The 15,476-nt window shown below is 35.6% G+C and overlaps 1 protein-coding gene across 4 annotated transcripts in view; it reads left to right on the forward strand.

The window, feature by feature from the left end:
* Positions 1-14,749, forward strand: part of LOC308247756 (sodium channel protein type 1 subunit alpha) — a 129,861-nt gene extending 115,112 nt beyond the window's left edge. For all 4 annotated transcript variants that reach the window (XM_080667270.1, XM_080667271.1, XM_080667269.1 and 1 more), the window contains 5 exons: positions 2,406-2,459; positions 4,011-4,148; positions 7,415-7,519; positions 9,066-9,336; positions 11,448-14,749. In XM_080667270.1, the coding sequence (XP_080523396.1) occupies positions 2,406-2,459; positions 4,011-4,148; positions 7,415-7,519; positions 9,066-9,336; positions 11,448-12,625 (1,746 nt within the window). In that variant the 3' untranslated portion in view covers positions 12,626-14,749. The remainder of the gene's footprint in view (positions 1-2,405; positions 2,460-4,010; positions 4,149-7,414; positions 7,520-9,065; positions 9,337-11,447) is intronic.
* Positions 14,750-15,476: the final 727 nt, after the last annotated feature.

Below are 15,476 nucleotides of genomic sequence, written 5' to 3' on the forward strand. Positions count from 1 at the left end.
TCCATTATTTAGCTACTAAAGAAGAAAGTTTATAACATTTATTTTTTCTAATTTTGTTTTATTAGTACCAGTTTATGAGCCCAAGTGGGTGGAAACTCTATATTTAAGCAATACAGACATAGTTGATAGTGGCCAGGTATTTCAGTTCATTCCAAAGGTCTTTTTCTCTTTCTTCTCATATTGCTTTCTCTTCCCAAGTGAAAAAGTTGAATAATATATCAATAAGTTTATTATTTTTTCTATTGCAATTGAAAAGCTTGTTTCATTGAGGGATCACCTCCCCACCCCCCTACACACACACACACACACACACACACACGAAAGCGCACAGACTCAATACACCTGATTAGACTGACTCTGGTGGCATTAACTGCTACTGAGTTGTATCATTTGGATTGAAGGTTGGGGAATGATATTTCGGTTTTAGGATCAGATACTCACAATGAAATGGAAATAATACCGGATAATGCCTGGATACAGAAAGGCAGCTGTTGCTACACTTCAAATGACCTTTCAATACTATTACTTAAGTCTATTTTATCTTAATAGTAATGTTTCCACTCCTGGGTCTCTAAGACTGATTCATACAAAATAAAAATATAATTTATGAAAATGCAAAAGATGGCGGCCCTTTAAATATTTTCACATGATGCTGCTTTTAGCTGCAGCTGCACATCAACAAAGCAGTGGATAAAAGCTGTTGAAATGCCACTTAAAAGTTTTAAAAGTTGTATAAGTTCTCCCCTTATGATTTTACAGAGTTCTCAGGGCAGAAGTCTATTTCTTTTCATCAAGGTTATGATTTCAGTTGTTCAGCCTGAAGACCAGACAAGCAAACAACCCTACACTGGTCTCTTGCATCTCTTTCAGAGGTGTCTGTACTACTATTTTTTTACACATTCTTCCCACCTTCTTGTTAGAATTCTTATTTCTCTTGTGGATGTTGCTGACTTATTCTGAATGCTCATGCAATTAAAATAAATTAAAATAGGGATTTAAAAAATATGGCATGTATGATTTATTTAAATATTATAGTAGACACATGATATTTCCTTGGGCATTTAGCCTAACCGTTAACTAATGGCCACACTTGTAAAAGTGTCTCGCTTCATAAAATTGAGAAAATAGAATTTAAAAATTCAAGTAATTCCTTAAAATACTAAACAATTCTGAAAATATAAGATAATGATCCTGCACAAAACTATAAAATAAATTCTGCTCTTTAATAAACTAAGTTTTATACTTAGCTTTAAACAGAATTGCCTCTCTGTTGTTTAGTAATTCACTGAAGTGGTTCCTTGAATCACCTTTCTCTGTTTATGTTCCTAGTGTGTAATGGACATGTTCTATCATTGACCACAGCCATTGATACATTCAACATTTCCCTCTTTGATATACAAATAACTTCTATTTTCTAGCTAAAAGTCATTCCATGATCTTCACAGCCATCATACCCATATGTGGGTTTCTTCCTACAATACCCACCACTTCAAAAGTGTTAGTGTTATGAAAATATGTGTATTGTATTGCAATACAGATGCTGAAAGCTTAGTTAAAATTACTAGCTAACAATCCTCTCAGGCTCATAGGCTCAAAATTTATTTCCTGGGACAAATAACAAATTGCTATAAGTTATTAGACTCAGGATCCTTCTTGAATTTATGAAATCCAAGTGTCTACTGTACCTTTTTTCACCTTTCTTATCCATATTAACTCACTCTCCTAAAAAAATTATAGAGAAGAATGGATTATTTTTGGATGTTATGTTCCAAAATTCTTAAAAGGATAGTTGCAACTCTGACTTTATACACAGGGGTGGGCAAAAGTAGGCTTAGAGTTGTAATACAAATAAATAATACAATAATTAATAAATAATACAAGAAAAACTCTGTTTCATATACTCACAACTGTAAACCTACTTTTGCCTACTCCTGTATATCTGCATGATCTTTAGTGTTACAAATAAAGAGAAATCTTAAACTTTTGGATACTTTGTTCACCTTACAGACAGATTTCAGTAGATGATCAGATCATTGTAATTGTTTTGCTGCTACAGACATTGCCAAATGTGGTGGTATTTGTAAAGCTTTTTAAAGTATTCTACCAAATTTTGATAGCACTTTAAATTGTATGATTTCATTAACTAAAAGAATTGAGAAATATTTGTGATTTCTCAAATCACAAATATCACAAGTATTTGATATCTAATGACCATTTTGTTCATTATATGTTCTAGAAGTGAAAAGACTAAGATATTGTGTTGGTCCAAAACCCATGTCAAATTTGTTTTGAAAGTCTTTTGAGAATGTTCCTTTGTGAAAAAATACATGAGTAAGAATATTTATTACAAGTTAGATCCCAATTATTTTTATGCCAAAGTAAAGCATGTGTGTCCCTTTTTATAGGCCACATTTAAAGGATGGATGGATATAATGTATGCAGCAGTTGATTCCAGAAATGTAAGTATTTGTATACACTGTCTTTTTATAATATTTGTTAGGTGCTAAAATTAAATCAGCAGAGTATTGCAGCCAAATGGAATGATTCTACAATGATTAAAAAAAATAAAGAAAAAAGTATGACTCAAATTAATATTCAAGTATACCAATGTTTATAAAAAAAGATCTTACAAAGATAAATCAAAACTATTTTGAAAAGCAAACTAAATTAGTATATTCATATAGTTAATAACTAACAAATATCTTTCTATTAAATATTTCCTATTTTCTCCACTTATCTACTAATTATATAATCAGTAATAATTTTGGTGTGCAGGAGCAAATGTGAAAATATATGTGATTGCCAACTACTGTCCAAATATCAAGAGGTTGAAATATATAGTTACTCCCCATATTGAACGGTATGAAAGTTTGAGATGTTGTTGTCCAGGCAACCTTAAATTTCTATAACAGTTCCTTTCAAATTAATTCTTTTATATGAGTTTAGTATCCATACTTTACTAATGCTGTTATCACTTCTATGGCTAACAGATACCTTTAAGTGTATATCACCAAAGTAAAGACCTACTTTATTTGATTTCTCCTACCACAACCTCTTTCCGGCCTCAAGAAAAGAACTAATATCCACGCTCATTTCAACTCAAACTTTGCAAAATTAAGGTTTTCTAAAAGCCTTGATTTTTTATTCTGAAGCCCAATCTGTTTAGTCTATCATTATAGACTGTCCCAATAATCTTTAAACTGACCTGATAGAGCTCACTTTTATCTTTCTTGATATGCACTTCCCCTAAGTGGCTTTAGTTTTATATTAAGTACCATCCTAATATGCTCCAGAATTGTGTTATTTCACTTGGTTACTTATTATTTTGTTTTGTGTGTTTGGTTGACTTTTAAGTCTATTGTCTTTAGAAGGACATAAACCTATGAGTGAACTATCCATAATGACTTCTTTACTCCTTTACTAAGTGATAGATAATAGTTCAATGCTAATTTACAATAAGCACAATCTAGATATTAAATTATCAATTGAAGATTTATAAAATGGAATTCTAGTTATATCTACTAAATCTGAAAAATTCAGTGAATGTTGTAATGTTAAAGATATGATGCTGAAAATCTAAATGAATAACTCAATTATTGTTTGCTGAATAAATTCGTGTATGCACACATGGTTGCTTCTAAACATTGTATACATATTAACTCAAGTAAAACTTTTTCACTCATTTTTAAATTGTTAAAATCCAGTACCTTAAAATTTTTTCCAAATTTTGCATACCACTGTCCAAATATCAAGATGATAGTTGTATTTACACTTATAAAAATAGATCCTTAAGTGTCCTGATAACCACATTTTTTACATGAAGACATCCTTAAAGGCCACTTTCAGAGATTTTTTCAGAAAAATTTTTTTAGAGGTAGTTGATTTGGAGAGAAAAGAAGTACTGCTTGAGTATTACTAGGAATTTTCTTTTCTATTCTCATGAAAAAGTACCAATGACTTCTAGTATCAATATGTATTGTGATATTTTACAAAATGTTTTCCTTTGGTAGGTGGAATTGCAGCCTAAGTATGAAGAAAGTCTATACATGTATCTTTACTTTGTTATTTTCATCATCTTTGGGTCCTTCTTCACCTTGAACCTGTTTATTGGTGTCATCATAGATAATTTCAACCAGCAAAAAAAGAAGATAAGTATTTCTAATATTTTCTCTCTCACTAAAGATAGCAAAATTATTGGAGGTATTCTCACCACCAAAGTATACTTTAATTCAGAAACCAAATGGGTGTGTATAAGAAAGTCTTTTTTTGTATCTTCTCCCTTGCCATACACTGCTCACATTCCTGGGAATAGACTTACAAATCCTCTCTCCCTTCTGTTTTTTTTTTTTTTTTTTTAATCAGAAACTAAATGTTCTATCTTTTGAAAGAGAATATTAGAAAGAAACCCAGGCATATGCCCTTTTCCCGAAGTCAACTTGTTGTTTTATCTCTGCAACTCCCCTCCTAAAAATACATCTTCTAGCTAAAGCCCTTCATTAGTTCCTTTTATATATTTCCACTTCATTCTTCCTAATATTTAATTATAAACTACCAGTTCCCATCTTGAATTAAACAGCTCTTTATATTATTAATTATCATCTTTCCAAACATATATGCACATTATAGAAAATATAGAAAGTAAAGAAATATCATTACTCATGAGTAACCACTATTCACATTATATGTTTTCTATTCAAATTTTCTCTATAAAGATTCTTGTCATTGAAATTATTTTATCTATAATTATAAATTCTCTTTTTTACTATACTTAAGTATTTTGTTAAGTCTTCATATATACATGATCATAATTTACTTAACCACTTCCCATTATATTAATGATTTAGGTTGCTTCTAATCTTTAATGATTTAAATAGTGTCATGTCAAAAGTTTTTGTGGGGAAAAAATTTTAATTATTTCATTAAGATAAATTCCCAGAGTAAAGTAGTTTGCTTCCCCCAAGTAATATTCCCACTTACATGGCCAATAGCTATGTACAGGTGTGCCCAGGTCACAGCTGCTTCACTAACATCAAACACTCTTTGTTTTTATTACTTGATATTTGATAAATGGAATTAGTGTTTCATTTTATTTATTTATTTATTTATTATTTATTTATTTATTTATTTATTTATTTATTTATTTATTTATTTTTGTTGTTGTTAATCCTCACCTGAGGATATTTCCCATTGATAGAGTGAGTGGAAGTGAGGTGAAGAGACAGAGAGAGAAACATCGATGTGAGAGAGACATCCATTGGTTGCCTCCTGCATGAGCCCCAACCAGGGTCAGGGATTGAGCCTGCAACTGAGGTATGTCTCCTTGACTGGAATCAAACCCAGGACCCTTCAGTCCATGGGCCAATACTCTATCCACTGAGTCACACCGGCTAGGGCTTATTTTACTTTTGTCTTTTATTGGTAGGTTTGAATGTGTTTTCAAGTGCTTTTTTGCCATTTATTTTTCTTTCTTTGTGTATTGCTCTTTCATCTCATTTGCTCAGTATGTTTTCTTATTATATAACTAGAGGCCCCATTCATGAGATTCATGCACTTACGGGGGTCACTCAGCCTGGCTTGTGCCCTCTCAGAGTCCAGGAGCCCTCAGGGGATATCCCACTTAAGGCTCCCCTCTAGGGAGCGGGCCTAAGCCAGCAGTTGGACATCCTTAACGCTGCCGCACTGCTGCTCCTCTCCTCCTGTGGGAGCACACTGAATACCAGGTGGCAGCTCCTGTGTTGAGTGTCTGCCCCCTGGTGGTCAGTGCACATTATAGGACTGGTTGTTCCACCGTTCAGTCAATTTGCATATTAGCCTTTTATTATATAGGATGAGTGCTTTTGTTATATGAGAGTCTCACTCTTAGAACATTCCTGCCCCATCCATCCCTTTTTATTTTTTATTAATTTTTAAAATATTTTTTATTGCCCCAGCTGGTTTGGCTCAGTGGATAGAGCATCTGCCTATAGACTGAAGGGTCCCGGGTTTGACTCTGGTCAAGAGCACATGCCTGGGTTGCAGGCTCAATCCCCAGTAGGGGGCATACAGGAGGCAGCCAATCAATGATTCTCTCTCATCATTGATGTTTCTCTCTTTCTCCCTCTCCCTTCTTCTCTGAAATCAATAAAAAATATTATATATATATATATATATATATATATATATATATATATTTTTTTTTTTTTTAGAGAGAGAGAGAGGAAGGGAAAGGGAGAGAGAGAAACATCAATGAGACAAGAACATCATCCATCAGCTGTGTCCTGCATGCCCCACACTGTGGATCGATCCCACAACCTAGGCATGTGCCCTGACCAGGAATCGAACCAGCAACTTCCTGGTTCCTGGGTGGACATTCAGCCGCTGAGCCACACTGGCCAGGTCCATCCCCTTTTATTATTACTAATATTATGTTGTAGTCAATATCAGGCCTGAGTTCCAAATCCTCTCTATCTACTGGTCTATCACATACCTGACATACTTATGATCTCTGACTTATCCCTTAACTCTTCTACCAACTCATCCAGTTTTCTTTCGATACTTTTGCACCAATTCTTGTCAGAGTGAAAGTGCCTTTCTATAAGTCTCTAAATCATCTTGCAATATAAATATGCTAACTCTTTACTACATTTGAATTAAAAAATATTGTCTACAACTTCAGGAAGGCAGTGTGTATAGTGTAATGAACCAAGTATTTCGTTTCTAAGAATCAAATTTTACCTCTCATGTAGTATTTGGTCTGGAATAAAATAGTTAGCCTCCCAGTTTCTGGAATTTTTTCCTTCATAAAGTAACTAGAGGCCCAGTGCATGAAATTCATGCACTCGGGGGGGGGGGGGGGGGGGAGAGAGGCCTCAGCCCGGCCTGCGCCCTCTCACAGTCCGGGAGCCCTCAGGGGATGTCCAACTAATTCCAACTAATGCTTAGGCTCACTCCCCATGGGCAGCAGACCTAAGCTGGCAGTCGGACATCCTCAGTGCTACCCTGGCGGTGGGAGAGGCTCCTGCCACCGCTGCTGCACTTGGCAGCCGTGAGCCCAGCTTCTGGCTGAGCAGCACTCCCCCTGTGGGAGCGCACTGACCACCAGGGACAGCTCCTGCATTAAGCATCTGCCCATGGTGGTCAATATGCATCATAGTGACCAGTCATTCTGCTGTTTGATTTGCATATTAGCCTTTTATTATATAAGATAATGAAAATAATAAAGTCAATATTGGATGATTGTGAGAATTAAATAGGATTATAGTACCTAAAGTGTACTTTTAATTTTTCAAATTTTAAGTCCCAGGCATAATTATCCTAACTGGTTGAAGTTTGCATTTCCTTTTTTAACTACCCCTTTCCTATTTTAAGTTTATCATTAAAATATTGTGTGCAAAGGGACATAGTTTTAACCAGTTTTGTTTTTTCTTTTCTATACTTTGGAGGTCAAGACATCTTTATGACAGAAGAACAGAAGAAATATTATAATGCAATGAAAAAATTAGGATCGAAAAAGCCACAAAAGCCTATACCTCGACCAGGAGTAAGAAATACCAAATGACACGGGGGAAAATATACCAAAAACAAAAACTTGCATGGGTTTTCTTACAAGACCGATAGCAGCTAACATTTCTAGCCTCAAAGATTTCTTTAATTTTTTAAAACATCATTAATTCATATCTTTTATGGTAATGGTAAAAATTGTTTTAAAAAAGAGAGAGACCAAAAATAAAAAGAAGAAATAGAAAATGTGCTCTTAATGTCAAGAGATTTAGAATTATACAGTTAGAATCCAAACTAAATGGCAAAGGACACAAAATACTAGTGAACTTTCATAATATGCTAGTTGCATTCTTGAGAATGATGAGTAATATAAACTTTTCCTTGATAAGCCTCAACAGTGGAAGTAGAAATGGGTCAACTGTGTATAGGAAAAATGTAAGATAGAAGATGTCATCAGAGTTCCTCAGTGACCTAGGGAAATGAGCCAGACAATGGCCGGCAGTGACTGACAGTGGCAGAACTGGGGAACAGAACCATGGATCAGTGACAAGGGATGTGAATTTTTAAAAATATCTTTATTGATTTTTAGAGAGGAAAAGAGAGGCAGAAAGAAAGGGAAACATCAATGTGAGAATGGAACATCGATCAGCTGCCTCCTCTATACCCCCTACCAAGGATGGAGCCCTCAACCCAGGCATGTGCCTTGACAGGAAATAGAACCAGCAACCTTTTGGTGCATGGTAGGATGCCCAACTGAGCACCAGCCAGGGCTGAGGATGTGAATTTTTTACATCAAAGAATAAGGGGGTGCTTTTCTGGTCAGATTATCTCTGTGTAGACTCAGTCAGAATTCTGTGTCTGACAATGTCAGCAAAGACTGTGTGGTGGAAAACCATCAATACTGCCATACATGAACTTTAAATGCAAAATGTCCTAGAAATCCTAAGTTCCCTTGAACAGTTCTTTGAAAATAAGACAAATGATTATGTTATTAGATACTGAATTTTGAAATGGATGCATGGTTCAACTGATAATGGGACATTTTGGTAAAACAAAATAAAGCAGATTTCTTACCTTCTCATAAACTTAATACATTAATATGCATTTGTATTACTATGCAATGTTTCTTATCAGAAATCTCCTTTTGAGAAGAGATTGTTATTCTGTGGAATACACATTGGTAAACAGCAATTTAGATAACTGAATTAAAAAAATTAATGTATTGCCCAGTCAGCATGGCTCAGTGGTTGAGCATTGACCTATTAATCAGGAAGTCATGGTTCGATTCCTGGTCAGGGCACATGCCTGGGTTGCGGGCTCAATCCCCAGTGTGGGGTGTGCAGGAGGCAGCTAATCAATGATTCTCTCTCATCATTGATGTTTCTATCTCTCCCTCTCCCTTTCTCTCTGAAATCAATAAAAATATATTTTTAAAAAGTAATGCATTATAAACCACCTTTCACAAAATTCAGGGCCAATGATTACTCTGTACAATACTAGAGAATCAATGGAGAAAGTGCTTCTATAGATGTTAATATGTTCAGGAAAACTATTCTGTTGCTAAAAGCATTTCTGTTTCTCTACAGAACAAGTATCAAGGAATGGTCTTTGACTTTGTAACCAGACAAGTTTTTGACATAAGCATTATGATCCTCATCTGTCTCAACATGGTCACAATGATGGTAGAAACAGATGACCAAAGTGAATATGTAACTAGCGTTTTGTCACGCATCAACCTGGTGTTCATTGTGCTGTTCACCGGAGAGTGTGTTCTGAAGCTCATTTCCCTCCGCCATTATTATTTTACCATAGGCTGGAATATTTTTGATTTTGTGGTTGTCATTCTCTCCATTGTAGGTAAGAAGTATTTAAGTCTCTTAAGTTCAGCTCAATAAAAGTAAAAGTGGGAACCATCAAGTTTAAATTGGAGGTCATCCCACCACTCAGAGATAACCACTAAGAAAATTTTAATGTGTTTCATCCAGGTGTGTTTGTGTTTCTTACAAAATGAGGCTCCTGCTGTACATACAGTATTGTATCCTATTCTGCCCATTTTAGATACTAGGTGTATTATTTGTCAATATAATAAACTTTCATTCATTTGAATTAGAAATGTACTATTAACTAAGATCAAAATGTTTTGAGATGTTGAGATTGAATAGCCTATACAATAGCTAGATGGCTCTATTGAGAAGAGGACTAGAAATTTAGTCTGGTATTTAGGAAATACATTGCATCAGAGATATGGACATAGAGCCATCAGCAAGTAGATAGGAGTGGAAGTTGATGACAAGAGAAGATAAAGCCTAGAGTGAGAAGAGAATAAAAATAAGAACAAAATGTTACCAAATTCATATCACAAGTTCTTTAAGGGTATCAGGTAGAGATTTTCTAGATTACCCTGAAAGGGTTTATAGTAATGATGCACAAGGGAAAGTGCAGGTGGCACGGGACATTATTTGATGCTTGTTCAAAACCCTTCAACAGGTCACATGAGCAATAGCTCATCTTGTTAAAGATACAACTCCAGCACCAGTGAAACAAAGAAGTCTGTCTGTGGGACTGAAGCATTCACTCTTTCCTAAACCAGATAATATGATTAGGTCAATATTTAACCATCCTATATGGGGCACCTCTATTGGGCAGATTTTTATGTCATTCCCCTCTCTGAAGAAGTTGATTGATATCCAATTCATATTTGTATGTAGCCTTTGATTCCTACACTAATCCCTCATGTAATCCTTTGTGGATAGGGTACTAAAGTTGTATGTGACTCTCTTCTTATTCTCTCTCTCTCTCTCTCTCTCTCTCTCTCTCTCATGCACACACACATATACACACACAAACACACAATTATGTAGGCTTACTTACCCTGTACAGAATGAGACAATGTAACTACAAGGCACTTGGTTTCTTGAGCTCCTCTTCAGTATAATTATTATTTCATTATTTAAATGGTAAGAGGAGAAAGAAGCTTAAAAGAAGAGGGCTGAGACCAGTATCAGCTACAGGAAACCAAAAAGATCATCAGCCTTAGATTCCTTTATACATGCACCAGAGCATCTATAAATAAATATATAAGAATATTATAGAGGAGACTCGGGAAAGTATTAAGTTCATGGAGAGATGAAAATAGCATCAAATACTGCAGATGCTTTTAGATGGTTAAGGACTGAAAAGAGGATATGTGGTTTGCCAATTTCAGGGGAAAAAAAGTATATTCATGTAAATTTGTTCTTATACTGTTGGCCAATGTTATTCAGCCAGAATTGAGAATTTTAACTTATTGTTTTAGATTCAGTCTGGAAATTTTAAGTAAGCTAATAAATAGTTTATAAAGTCAAAAAGTACTGTAAATTTTTTATTGAACTGAATGTTGTTTTAACTCAGACTGCCATAATAGAACAGGTGGCTTGAACAACTGAAATCTATTTTCTCAAAGTTCTGGAGGTTAAAAATCCAAGATCAAGGTGCCAGCATGGTGGGTTTCTGATGAGAGCTCCCTTCTTAGCTTGTAGACAGCCACCTTCTCACTGTGTCCTCACATGGCTGTGGGGAGGGGGGCTTGAAGAGGGACAGAAAGCTCTCCGGTATTTCTTCTTATAGAGGAACTAATCCACCATGAAGGCCCAGCCTCAGGATCTATTGTAAACCTAATTATTTCCCAAAGGCCTTATCTCCAAATACCATCACAGGGAGGATGGTTAGGGCTTTAACATATGAATTTGGGGCTGAAAATATTCCATCTGTTGCAAATATTGAGTTAACTTAATACTGGATGTCATTTTAGTTTATTTATAATCTATATTATATACAATTATATATATGTGTGTGTGTACATCAAATTTATTATTATGTAACTGAATATCAATACTCTGAACTTTAACTTAGAGCCTTGACAGAAACTTAAGTGTTACTTTAATAGATAACTTCTTCTTTGGTTGACATTCTCATTTTTTTATCTACAGGCATGTTTCTGGCTGAGCTGATAGAAAAATATTTTGTGTCCCCTACCCTGTTCCGAGTGATCCGTCTTGCCAGGATTGGCCGAATCCTACGTCTGATCAAAGGGGCAAAGGGGATCCGCACACTGCTCTTTGCTCTGATGATGTCCCTTCCTGCATTGTTTAACATCGGCCTCCTGCTCTTCCTGGTCATGTTCATCTACGCCATCTTTGGAATGTCCAACTTTGCTTATGTCAAGAGGGAAGTTGGAATTGATGACATGTTCAACTTTGAAACCTTTGGCAACAGCATGATCTGCCTGTTCCAGATTACCACCTCTGCTGGCTGGGATGGGTTGCTAGCACCTATTCTTAATAGTGGACCTCCAGACTGTGACCCTGATAAAGTAAATCCTGGAAGCCAAGTTAAGGGAGACTGTGGGAACCCATCTGTTGGAATTTTCTTTTTCGTCAGTTACATCATCATATCATTCCTGGTTGTGGTGAACATGTACATCGCTGTCATCCTGGAGAACTTCAGTGTCGCTACTGAAGAAAGTGCAGAGCCCCTGAGTGAGGATGACTTTGAGATGTTTTACGAGGTCTGGGAGAAGTTTGACCCCGATGCCACCCAGTTCATGGAATTTGAAAAATTATCGCAGTTTGCAGCTGCTCTTGAACCTCCTCTCAATTTGCCACAACCAAACAAACTCCAGCTCATTGCCATGGATTTGCCCATGGTCAGTGGCGACCGGATCCACTGTCTTGACATTCTATTTGCTTTTACTAAGAGGGTTCTGGGGGAGAGTGGAGAGATGGATGCTCTCCGAATACAGATGGAAGAACGATTCATGGCTTCTAATCCATCAAAGGCCTCCTACCAGCCAATTACTACAACTTTAAAACGAAAACAAGAGGAGGTGTCCGCTGTTATTATTCAGCGTGCTTATAGGCGCTACCTTTTAAGACGAACTGTAAAACAAGCTTCATTTATGTATAACAAAAATAGAATCAAAGGTGGGGTTAATCTTCTTGTAAAAGAAGACATGATCATTGACAGAATAAATGAAAATTCTATTACAGAAAAAACTGATCTGACCATGTCCACAGCAGCTTGTCCACCCTCCTATGATCGGGTAACAAAGCCAATCGTGGAAAAACACGAGCAAGAAGGCAAAGATAAAAAAGCCAAAGGGAAATAAACAAAAACAAATAAAAATAATCGGGTTACTATTTGTTTACAGCCTGTGAAGGTGATGTATTTTTGTCAACAGGACTCCTTTAGGAGGTCAATGCCAAACTGACTGTTTTTACACAAATCTACTTAAGGTCAGTGCCTACAATAAGACAGTGACCCCTTGTCAGAAAACTGCAACTCTGTGTAAAGGGGAGATGACAGGAGGTTACTGTTCTCACTACCAGCTGACACTGCTGAAGACAAGAGACAAAACGGTTACTCAGAATGTGAGGACCAGTTCCAAGGGGTGCAAACCTATGATTTGGGTTGTTTAACATGAAACACTTTAGTGTAGTAATTGTATCCACTCTTTGCATTTCAACTGCCACATTTGTCACATTTTTACAAAATCTGTTAGTGGATTCATCTCTCTTTTTTTTTTTTAATCCATATGTTGTTTATTATATGTGACTATTTTTGTAAACGGGGTTTCTGTTGGGAAATAGATTAAAGGACCTCTTTACTAGGTATGCCACCAGGAGTGATGGCAATCACATCACCCTCCTAACTGAACAAAGACGTGGTTTGCATGAGGGCATGCAACACTTAGAGATCATGCATGAAAAAAGGTCATGAGGAAAACAATGAGTTCTTAAATTCCATTCATGTTTCCGGAGGGGTAATTAGGTGATCACTGGAGGTGCTTTGCTCATCTTGTTTTGTGTTTTTGTTTTTAAATCCAGCCCCTAGACCAAGTACATCATTTTGGGGGTGGTAGGCCATTAAATGTTAGTAGGTGCAAACTTCATTCAAATGTCTGGAATCATAATGTTATGTTTTTGTTTATTGTATTAAAAAAACTAAATAATGAGCATTGCTTCTCCCCTGAAGACTGAATTGACCAAAAGAACCCTTTATAAATTTCTGCTTAATCCTGCACTTTGTTTAGCCATCTTCAGCTCAGCAAGATCAACGCTGTATATGTTACTGAAATGCTATTTATTATGTAAATAGTCATTTTACCCTGTGGTGCACGTTTGAGCAAACAAATAATGACCTAAGCACAGTATTTATTGCATCAAATATGTACCACAAGAAATGTAGAGTGCAAGCTTTACAGAGGTAATATAAAGTATTCTGTACCATTATAAATAGTTTGAATGCTATAAATGCATGTTTTTATTACCATGCTGCTATATCTGGTTTCTCCCACTGCTCAGAATCTCATTTATGAGAAACCGTATGTCAGTGATAATTGTTCAACTGACTTCATTTCTTTATGTCATTAAGCAATAGTTTGCAGCACTTTAATAGCCTTTTGGTTATTTTTAAATTTTAAGTGGATAACATATGGTGTATAGCCAGACTGTACAGACATGTTAAAAATAAACAAACAAAAAAACCTTGCTTAACCTGTTAAAAATGTGTTTAGAATTTTATAAGCAAATATAAATACTGTAAAAAAAAAGTCATTTTATTTTCTTTTTCAGCATTATGTACATAAATATGAAGAGGAAATTAATTACCTTCAGGTTGAGATCACAATCACTTTTCTTACTTTCTGTCCATAGTACTTTTTAATGGAAGAAATTTGCTAAAAAAAAAAAAAAAAAAAGAAATGAAAACAAGACTGGGTAGTTGTGTGTTTCTGCTTTTTATTACATTTGCTAATTTTAGATTATTTCATAATTTTAAGGGCCAAAATGGGTTCACAATTCACATTCAAATTATGCTTTGTAATCGGAAAAGGGTATAAATTTTATTTACATTTTTTGGTGGAATCTGTACTAGCTGATTGAATGTAGTGTTTATTTTTCATTTTTTCCTTTTTATCTAACTTCTGTTTATATTTTTATTTCTTTGGACTCATGCTGCTTTAGATTGTGGTAAATATGATGTGGGTTTCACATTCTCCCCCCCCACACACACACACAAAAAAAAATAGAGTAGTGAACTTATCTAGGCAATTACATCAGGACATTTTGTGTTTCTTACAGAAGAAGCAAACAGTAGGCTCCTCTTTTTCTTAAAACTACTTAGATAAACTGTATTCGTGAACTGCATGCTGGAAAATGCTACTGTTACCCTAAATGATGCTAACCAACATTAAAAATGTGCAAAACTAATAAAGATTACATTTTCTATTTTATTGTTTGCCCGGGTACTTTTTGTTAAAAGTATTTTATAACAAAATGAAGCTATTTTTATTCAACAAACTGAGGGAGAAGGGGAGCTAAACACACACACATACACACACAACTGGGTCTACCTAGGCTGACAGTAAGGTGTGTCTTTGTTAGGAGAAAGAATGTCAGAGTATAAGCTGATGTCTTCAGGAGGAAACGTAAGGAAACCCAAATAATGGCGGATGGCGACTTAAAGCACAAAAAGAATCCCTTAAATTTGTATTTTAAAAAAGTAAAACTTGCTATGTGTGAGTTGGATATTTTGTTTGTACCCCCAGAGCCACACTTCTCCAAGCTTCTCCACGCTGCTCTGTGTGAGGGTAACTGTATGCATTGCATCAGTCTCATCAATCAGTCTCTTACTCTACAGCTCACAACTGCTTTGGCCAATGGGAAACAGCATCAGGAAAGCACCGATGGGAGAAGAGTGAATTGGGTACTTATCCCCAGTTCCTTTGTTGAGCTGCTCTGGGCTGGCAGTGGCTGTATTTGACAATCTCAGTTACGAAGCCAGAAGGGAGAATATGACCTTGACAAGAAAAGGAGCAGTAATGTACAGTGCTTCTCTCATCCTTCTACAACCTTGTCTTTTCACATCATAGCCCTAAAACAACATGACAATTATACTGATTTATCAATGGCTGAAAAGAATTTCCTATTTCCAATCAATATAAATAAGAATTATAGAAG

This window comes from Plecotus auritus, assembly GCF_963455305.1.
Source record: "Plecotus auritus genome assembly, chromosome: 5".
Lineage (NCBI taxonomy): Eukaryota > Metazoa > Chordata > Mammalia > Chiroptera > Vespertilionidae > Plecotus > Plecotus auritus.